This window comes from Gastrolobium bilobum, unplaced genomic scaffold, assembly GCF_033153095.1.
Source record: "Gastrolobium bilobum isolate Gb01-03AN ecotype WA unplaced genomic scaffold, APGP_CSIRO_Gbil_v1 utg25332, whole genome shotgun sequence".
Lineage (NCBI taxonomy): Eukaryota > Viridiplantae > Streptophyta > Magnoliopsida > Fabales > Fabaceae > Gastrolobium > Gastrolobium bilobum.
This window is the reverse complement of record NW_026898141.1, coordinates 1-9,641: the sequence shown is the minus strand read 5'-3', so window position 1 is coordinate 9,641 and position 9,641 is coordinate 1. Positions and strand designations below refer to the sequence as shown.

The window sequence follows — 9,641 nt, the reverse complement described above, 5'->3', positions numbered from 1 at the left end:
TAGCCCCAGATTTATCGTCCTCAGGGAGCAGTTGTGAAGTAAGAAGCGCTAAAAGAAACTTAATTTGTAGAATGAAGCAATAAAAGAAAGTACTATTCTCAGCTAAGCTTCACAAAGAGCAATCTCTGGGCAGCTAGTTAAACAATGTTAACCATTCTGAACCAGATGAGAGCAGTGAATGACTTAGCACGGTCATCGAATAAAAGGCATCAATTTAAGTAACTTTAAGAGCAGTCAACGAAATGAAAGTAAGAGCATCAGCTGGTAAAACACAATTCAGTTATCGTGAAGGGAAGATTGTGACAGAAGTTTGAGTTAAGATTAATTTCAGAAAAAGTCAAGTAGGTGTTACGGGTTCCATGTTTTCATCCCTTTGGTTAACCCTGCTCGGTAGCATATTTTACAAGTGGATTTTACTCCTTCCCTTGTTTTGCTATAGGTAAGCAGAGGGTAAGGCCTTACTCTCCACGTTACTCCATAGTACTTGGAGTTATATGCAAGGAAACCATGCTGCCTTCTCAAAAGAGCATGGATTCACATGGCAGTGCTCCCCATTCCAGGTGTTTCTCCCTCCTTTCTTCAGGCTAAACTACCACAGGATCTTGAGAATGCTCCACACGCCCTTGTCAGTGTTTCATCAACCGAGTGGTCCCGAGATGAGGTTGCCAGCCCAAAGGGTTTCACAAAATCAATAAATTAAACCAAAGAGCAACTCAAAATTCATTCATAAAATATGTGTTCCTTACAAAGTTATCCTAAGACAAAAGGGATTACTTCTATTGAACCCTCACCTACTTAGAGGAAGTTAGCTCCTAGTGAGCATTTTTACAAAAAGAAAAACAAAAAATATCACCGGTTCTAGGATGGGCGCCCTTTTTATGAGGACTGCTTGTTCCTTTTATAGGTTCTTCATTTGATCTTCATTGTTCCTTTCCTCAAGGGTCATGCTTTGTCTAAATCCTCTCCAATGGTAGCTTTGCTTCTTGCCAGCTTGGCCTTAAATGGAAGTGGTCCCCCTTGCTTTTGGCTCCCTTTGTGAGTGGGAGTATCGGATTCAGGGAGGCACCTCCACTCCTTCTGCTGTAGCTGACGTGGCGGCTCCCCATTGCTCAGCTTCTTTGCTTTCGTACTGTAGCAGAGGCAGCACCTCCACCTTCTCTGTTGTAGCTGACGTGGCGGCTCCCATTGCTTCCTTTGATTGCTGTTGTACTATAGCAGACTTCTTTTTCCTTTCTGCGCAACACTCCTTTTTCTCTCTTCATTTTGTGTTTCCTTTTGATGGGCCTTAGGTGTCCTGAACAAAGCAAACTAACCCAATAGTCATATGTGAAAAAGATAATGTTAAATTTGCTCCAGGTCTACCTTAATTCCCACTTTCGACATTGCTCTGGTCCGCTATTCAAAACAGTTGCTCTATATGAAAAGAAGAAGGTTGAAAGGAGTGATTTATAACCAAAACATGGGTTTTGTGGAACAATTTACACTTAATGGGCCTCAACTCTTGAGGACTATCAACACCCCAAAACTATATATTACTCGTCCCGAGTAATCCTTCACAACCAACAGTCTTCTTGTGGCAGGGTAATGCTCCTTGAGATTATCGATGAAGAGTTAACTTAACTCCTTCCATCGCTTCATTAGAGCACTTATCTGACTTGTGAGTTTCACCAGCTTCATTATGTGTGTGACCTCTTCCACTCTTTTAGTCAGTTTTCCACAGAGTCGCTTCCGGATTGAACTTTTTGGCTTGAGTTCTTCTCTTACTTCTTAGCTCCCTTCTCTATTTCTTTCTTTTCAGGTCTTTTAACTGGAAGTCAATTACCCTTGTCTTTGCATAAGGCTGACCTTCAACATCATGCTTTTTGAGCGGCTCTTGCTCTCACCTTGATGACTTGAGCTCTTTGAGCGAAATTTTTGGAGCAGAGGAGCTGACCTTTTTTTTTTTTTTAAACCAAAGAGCAGAGTAATTTATTTAAACAGCCTGAAGTTCTTTCCTTGGTAACTCAATAAGTCCACTGAATAACAGAGTGTCCGATTTTTGGAGTGCTGCTTTTTGTGCATGGTGTTGCTCCAAATCAGAGTGATGCTCTATGTTGCTTTGTTTAGAAACTGTAAACTCTTTAGGGCATCTCAAGGAGCAAAATCCTGGGCAAAAAGAATCATTGAGTAGATCAGGACACTTAGGACGGTAATTTAGCAAAAATGAAAAGCAATATTTTTATAAGAAGGTAAAACAGGGTGGCGAATTCCTGGTACACCACAGTTGTCATTTTTCTAAGAGCAAGGTCAGTAACATTCCACCACAAAACTTTCAGGCATTCATTCCAATAGATTTAAACAAGTTAAAGAAGATAGGGAACGAATGAACCTGGGGTCACCGTAGCGACCCTTAATGCTCTCCAGTTTCTTGTCTTGCTCCGCTAAACGGAGCATTTGTTATTGCTTCTGGAGGGAAAACATTTGGAAACAGTGGATATGGAGTTTGTCCCTTGAATTTTTCTCCCCAGTTACTGGCGAAGATTTGATCCTGAGCTCTGTAGTACAATCGGAGTTGAATTTCCTCCTCTTTGCTCTTCATCAATTCATCTTTCAAGAGCCCGATCTCCTCCTTCCAGTCTTTTCTGTCTTTTTCGTGGGCTTGCTCCATTTCTTCCATTTTCTTGTTCATCATCTCTACTGCTTTCACCAGGTCTTTCACCGTGTTTTGCAAGGTTGAGGATCTTTCTCCTTCCTCAATCTTCTTTTTCAGAGGCAGTGGTCCAGCATTTTTTATCTGGTCAAGTTCATTCTGCAGGGCCACATTTTCTTTGTTAATGAGCAAGCTGGCTTCTTTCAGAGATTGCAGCTCCCTTCCAACTGTGTCTTCTAAGGCTTGCACTTGAGTGGCCAGAAGGTCTGCTCCGAGACCGAATATAGTTTGACATTGAGTCATGTCAGTTGTCTCGACTTGGAACTGCTTTCGTCCACTCTTTGCAGGAGCTCTCTTAAAGGGAAGTTTTTCCCTTCTTGGAGTTTTCTGAGGTTCTTCCTTCACGCTACCCGAAGCTTCAGCTTCTTCTTCTTCCTCCTTTCCTTCTTTTTCTTCTTTCTCTTCTTTTTCTTCTTCCTCCTCACTTTCCAATCCTTCATTGTCTCTGATTCTTTTTATCGTGGACTGATCAATGTCCGACCCTTCTAGAATGATTTCATCCGAAATCGGAATATTGGCCTTTAAACCAGCCCTCTTGCACATTTCAGTGACCAGACAAGGGAAAAAGAAGGGGGAGTTTCTTGGTGCATTTGCCACCAGTTGTTTGTAAACAATCCTCCCAACATCAAACTTCTTCTTAGTCAAGATGCAGAAGACCAGCACTGCTCTTTCCCAGTTCACTCTAGAGTCGTTGCTCACGGGAATCAGACGGGAGTTAATAAAATGCATCCGTACCTTTGCTAAGAATTTGAGTTGCTTCCTAGGGATGGATTCCTTAGTTCCCCAGGTTGCTCCTTCTGAGCCTATTTCTCGGAGCACTTCTCCAGTTATGGCCTCGTCTCCTCGGCCAGCACAATATCTATCGAACTCATCTTGTTCAGCAGGAACTGAAGCAGTGTTGTATGCTTCGTTGATTTCTTCAGGGGAGAAGTCTACTTTCACGCCTCTGATGAGGAGTTTTGGAAGATCTTCTTTCTTCATTCCCTCCAAGAATGCAGTCACGAACTCAGTGCGAGCTCTTGAGGGAGGCTCAATGAAGAGTTCCCAATCCAGCTCTGCTATATCCTCGGTTAGCCATCGGTCGAGATCTCCGTGTTTGGAGCTACTGGGGACTATGCCCCGTTCTGGTATGACTGTACGGTCGACTGTGGTCTGCTCAGGCTTGAGCTTTTTCCCTGTTCGAGTCCTCTTCTTGGAGATAGAAGCAACAGGTATAATGGCCTTTTCGCATGCGGCCCATTTCAGGCCCTTGGGTTAAAAGGGGCAAATGGATCAGCCCAATTAGAACTTGGTTTCAACATTGAGGGGTCAAATTCTAAGTGTTGGTTGCTCCTTGCTTTTTGGGATCAGGTTGCTCAAGAGCAACCCCAAAACTAGCTTCCTGCAATGGTTAGCACATTAATTTTCTCAAACAAACATAATAATAAAAAAAAAATGTCGCAAAAATAAATCTGGGTTGTCTCCCAGTAGCGCTTCGTTTATAGTCTTAGCTCGACTTGTTGCTCCTTGGGTCAGACTTCAGCTGGGTCATTGAGATGAGAAGTCAGTCCCTCATGCTCCTTGATCCCTCTATTATACTTTTTGAGTCTGTGTCCATTGACCCTGAGCGTTGCTCCAGATGTTTCATGAGCAATGGTAAATGCTCCATTGGGAAGTGCTTCAGTGATTGCATAAGGTCCCTCCCATCTTGATTTCAACTTTCCAGGAAACAGTTTCAATCTGGATCGATACAGCAGTACTTTGTCTCCAACTTCTAACTCTCTCCTGATAAGCTTTTTATCGTGCCACTTTTTCATCTTCTCCTTGTAGAGGTTGGCGTTTTCATATGCCTCGCTCCAGAATTCTTCTAGTTCAACCAACTGGAGCAACCTCTTTTCCCTAGCCATTCTGGAATCCATGTTTAGCAATGTGATGGCCCAGAATGCTTTGTGTTGAAGTTCAAGAGGCAAGTGACACGCTTTTCCAAACACCAACTGATAGGGGGAGCAGCCAATGGGTGTTCGATAAGCTGTCCGATACGCCCATAGGGAATCATCCAATTTATTGGACCAATCTTTTCTATCTGGGTTTACGACCTTTTCCAGGATTTTTTTTATCTCCCTGTTGGACACCTCTACCTGCCCGCTAGTCTGTGGGTGGTAAGGGGTGGCAATTTTGTGCTGCACTCCATATTTCTTCAGGAGCAATTGGAATTGTTTGTTCACGAAATGTGTACACCTCATCCGGTTTGATTTTAGCAGACTCATTGCTCTGGTCCTTCTCTTCTGGTCCTGTCTGAGCTTCAAGGTGTGAAGGGTTAGTGGCTTCTTCAACTTCCTTTCAATGGTGGGGTTAAGCCATGATAAAACGTGTGAATGATGCCCCAATCAGAAACTCCATGATTCGGGAAAATTCGTATCAACTCTTTAAAGCGTTCCCACGCTTCATACAAACTTTCTCCATCATACATTTGAAAGGAAGCTATATCAGCCCTCACTTGGGCTTGTTTTGCTTGGGAGAAAAATCGGGTAACAAACTGTTTCGCCAATTGCTCCCAACTGGTGATGGAGTTTGGGGGCAATGTTCTCCTCCATTCTTTGGTTTTTCCAGCTAAGGAAAATGGAAAAAGCCGCATCCACATGTTTTCTTCCGAAATACCATGAACTTTGAAATTATCAACTATCTCAGTGAAATTGTCCAAATGACTGTGAGGGTCTTCCATGGGTAGTCCATGGAACTGACCAGCGTTCATAATCATTTGGAACATTGCAGGTTTTATTTCAAAGTTCGGGATATTCAGAGGAGGGGGAACATAACCTCGTTCTGGACCATTTCTGAAGGGAGCAGCCATATCATTCAATGATGGCCCTCTTTCTTCATGCGGTCCTTGTTCAGGCCCATGATTATGATTTCCATTGTTATCATTGTTTAAAACCTCCTCCATTGTAATGTTTCTCAACCTTTGAACTCTTCTTCTATTTCTGAAGGTTCTCTCGGGTTCTGGATCAAAAAGTGCTATTTCCAGTCCAAGTTCTGTAGGTTCTGTGCTCATACAAATGGAGGAAGTCTATCAAAACAAAAGGACTGCAGTTAAACAACAAAAGTGCTTTCTTAAAAACGCCCTTTCTTGCCAAATGATCCCCGGCAACGGCGCCAATTGCTTGGTCGAACCGAGAGCTGCTCGGGAATATCTTTTCAGAGAGCAAGAGTGCAGAGTAATAATCAGGATTGCCAACAGGAGCAATCTACTCTGACTTAGAGCAACCCTCTTCAACTATACGCAAGCATACGTGTTAAGCAATATAGGGTATTGTAGCCCCAGATTTATCGTCCTCAGGGAGAAGTTGTGAAGTAATAAGCGCTAAAAGAAACTTAATTTGTAAAATGAAGCAATAAAAAAAATTACTATTCTCAGCTAAGCTTCACACAGAGCAATCTCTGGGCAGCTAGTTAAACAATGTTAACTATTCTGAACCAGATGAGAGCAGTGAATGACTTAGCACGGTCATCGAATAAAAATGCATCAATTTAAGTAACTTTAAGAGCAGTCAACGAAATGAAAGTAAGAGCATCAGCTGGTAAAACACAGTTCAGTTATCGTGAAGGGAAGATTGTGACAGAAGTTTGAGTTAAGATTAATTTCAGAAAAAGTCAAGTAGGTGTTACGGGTTCCATGTTTTCATCCCTTTGGTTAACCCTGCTTGGTAGCATATTTTACAAGTGGATTTTGTTTCTTCCCTTGTTTTGCTATAGGTAAGCAGATGGTAAGGCCTTACTCTCCACGTTACTCCATAGTACTTGGAGTTATATACAAGGAAACCATGCTGCCTTCTCAAAAGAGCATGGATTCACATGGCAGTGCTCCCCATTCCAGGTGTTTCTCCCTCCTTTCTTCAGGCTAAACTACCCTAGGGTCTTGAGAATGCTCCACACGCCCTTGTCAGTGTTTCATCAACCGAGTGGTCCCGGGATGAGGTTGTCAGCCCAAAAGGTTTCACAAAATCAATAAATTAAACCAAAGAGCAACGACAAAAGGGATTACTTCTATGGAACCCTCACCTACTTAGAGGAAGTTAGCTCCTAGTGAGCATTTTTACAAAAAGAAAACAAAAAAAATCACTGGTTCTAGGATGGGCGCCCTTTATGAGGACTGCTTGTTCCTTTTATAGGGTTCTTCATTTGATCTTCATTGTTCCTTTCATCAAGGGTCATGCTTTGTCTAAATCCTCTCCAATGGTAGCTTTGCTTCTTGCCAGCTTGGCCTTAAATGGAAGTGGTCCCCCTTGCTTTTGGCTCCCTTTGTGAGTGGGAGTATCGGATTCAGGGAGACACCAACACTCCTTCTCCTCTCTTCATTTTGTGGTTCCTTTTGATGGGCCTTAGGTGTCCTGAACAAAGCAAACTAACCCAATAGTCATATGTGAAAAAGATAATGTTAAATTTGCTCCAGGTCTACCTTAATTCCCACTTTCGGCATTGCTCTGGTCCACTATTCAAAACAGTTGCTCTATATGAAAAGAAGAAGGTTGAAGGGAGTGATTTATAACCAAAACATGGGGTTTGTGGAACAATTTACACTTAATGGGCCTCAACTCTTGAGGACTATCAACAAACAGACATGGAAGCCCAGCTGGTATCACTCATGAATGAAGTGAAGAACCTGAGAGCTGACCAAGCAGCACTAAGGATGGAAGTCTTACAACTCACATCAACTGAAATAGGACCATGCTCAGCCTGTGGTGACCTTCATGACTCAACAGACTGCCCATCCACTGCATTGGTGTGTTATGCAGAAAATTTTGGCAATAGGAACTTCACCAGAGACAATCAACAAGCAGGACAAAATACACATTCAAGGCCTGAAGGAACTATCATTAAGGATCAGAACCACAGCACCCAATGGAGGCCACCCATTAACTAGAGACCATTCAACAACAATCAGCAGCAATATTAGCAAGGTAGTAGCAGTGGAACGTTTGAACAAAGAAGAAACAACTACGTTCCGTTCCACAGAGATGACCAACGCATCAACACCCTGGAAAATTATGTCAAGGAATATTTCACCAGGAATGATGCAGTGGTCAGGAACATTGAGTCCCATCTGGGGCAGATTGCTGCCAACCTTCAAATTAGAACACAAGGATCACTAGCAGGGAATACTGACGTTCCTTCAACAACCTCGCCAAAAGTAGCACCTATCTCCCCTTCAGAGCAAATCAAATCTGTCACCTTAAGAAGTGGGAAAGCCACAGCACAACCCACAGTTCAACCAAAGGAAAAGGAACAGACTGAAGCATCTGAAGTAGCCCCAAAAGCACAACAACAATCACCAGTCACAGATGAACAGAACCCAGAACCTGAAAAGGAAGCCAACAACCAACCAATCAGTCCAACTCAAAGCAGGCAAATATCAACAAAAATTTTGTTCCCTCAAAGAACAAAAAAGCAACAGGAGGATAAGCACTTTGGAAAGTTCCTGGACATTTTAAAACAACTTCACATCAACATTCCTCTGGTGGACGCACTAGAACAGATGCCCAGGTACGTAAAATTCATGAAAGATGTCCTCTAAAAAAAGAGGAATAACGGAATATGAGACTGTAAAAATGACACAAGAGAGTTGCCAGTACTTAGGCAGACTCCCACCTAGGCTTCAAGACCCAGGAAGCTTCACCATTCCTTGCATTATAGGAGACACGTACCAAGGGAAAGCCTTGTGTGATTTAGGGGCCAACATCAATCTCATGCCCCTGTCTGTCTTCAAACAATTATCCACTGGACCAGCTAAACCCACCACGGTGACTTTGCAAATGGCAGACAGATCCATCGTCAAGCCAGAAGGGAAGATTGAAGATCTGCTAGTCAAAGTAGACAAATTTATCTTACCCGCTGACTTCATCATTCTGGATTATGAAGCTGACGTTGACGTTCCCATCATTCTGGGTAGACCGTTCCTAGCAACTGGAGGAGCAGTTATCAATGTACAAAAAGGGGAACTAACCATGAGAGTTCATGACGATGAGATCAAGTTCAATATTGTCAAAGCAATAAAGTTCCAGGACGAAGGAGAAGACTTGGAAGAATATTCTGCTCTCACTTTGTTAGACAACCATCCTAGCAGAAAAACAGAGGAAGAAGAATACGAGGAAGGAGAAGAAGATCCACAACAGGAAGAGCAGAGTTGCTATCTGCAAGAAAGAAGGCCTGAACCTTTGATAAGAACTGAAAAGGAGAAGCAGCTCAAAAGACCTTCTTCAAAAAAACCTCCTGATTTAGAACTAAAACCCCTTCCCCAACATTTGAAGTATGCATATCTGGGGAACAACACCCTTCCTGTGATCATTTCTTCATTTCTTACAAAGGAACAAGAAGAACTGTTGCTTGACAAGCTCAAAAAGTATCAAGTTGCCATCGGTTGGACCATAGCTGATCTCAAAGGTATCAGTCCCTCATTCTGTATGCATAAAATATTATTGACTGATCCTAACAGTATTTTTATGGAACACCAAAGAATATTGAACCCTATAATGAAAGAAGTGGTGAGAAAGGAAGTCATTAAATGGCTGGATGCAGGGATCATATACCCAATATCTGACAGCAGTTGGGTAAGTCCTGTCCAATGCGTCCCCAAAAAGGGAGGCATAACAGTAGAGAAGAATGAAAAGAATGAGCTGATACCTGTAAGAAAGGTTACATGATGGAGAATCTGCCAAGATTACAGGAAGCTCAACAATGCCACTAGGAAGGACCATTTCCCACTCCATTTTACAGATCAGATGCTGGACCACCTAGCAGGAAAAGAATACTTCTGCTTCCTTGATGGATATTCGGGGTATAATCAAATTGCCTTGGCACCAGAAGATCAACATAAAACCACCTTCACCTGCCCATATGGAACGTTCGCTTTCAGAAGGATGCCCTTCGGGTTATGTAATGCACCAGCAACGTTCCAGAGGTGTATGTTCTCAATCTT

At 42.7% G+C, this 9,641-nt stretch overlaps 1 protein-coding gene and 1 non-coding gene across 2 annotated transcripts; both read left to right on the top strand.

Annotated features, from left to right (window-relative positions):
- The first annotated feature begins 5,061 nt into the window (after nucleotides 1–5,061).
- On the top strand, nucleotides 5,062–5,166 carry LOC133313187 (small nucleolar RNA R71). The gene has a single exon (XR_009751777.1). It is a non-coding gene; the product is annotated as a small nucleolar RNA R71 (small nucleolar RNA).
- Nucleotides 5,167–7,286: 2,120 nt separating this feature from the next.
- LOC133313185 (uncharacterized) lies at nucleotides 7,287–8,240 on the top strand. Its single transcript, XM_061514519.1, has 2 exons — nucleotides 7,287–7,301; nucleotides 7,779–8,240. The coding sequence occupies exons 1-2, from the start codon at nucleotides 7,287–7,289 to the stop codon at nucleotides 8,238–8,240; spliced, it is 477 nt and encodes a 158-aa protein (XP_061370503.1).
- Nucleotides 8,241–9,641: the final 1,401 nt, after the last annotated feature.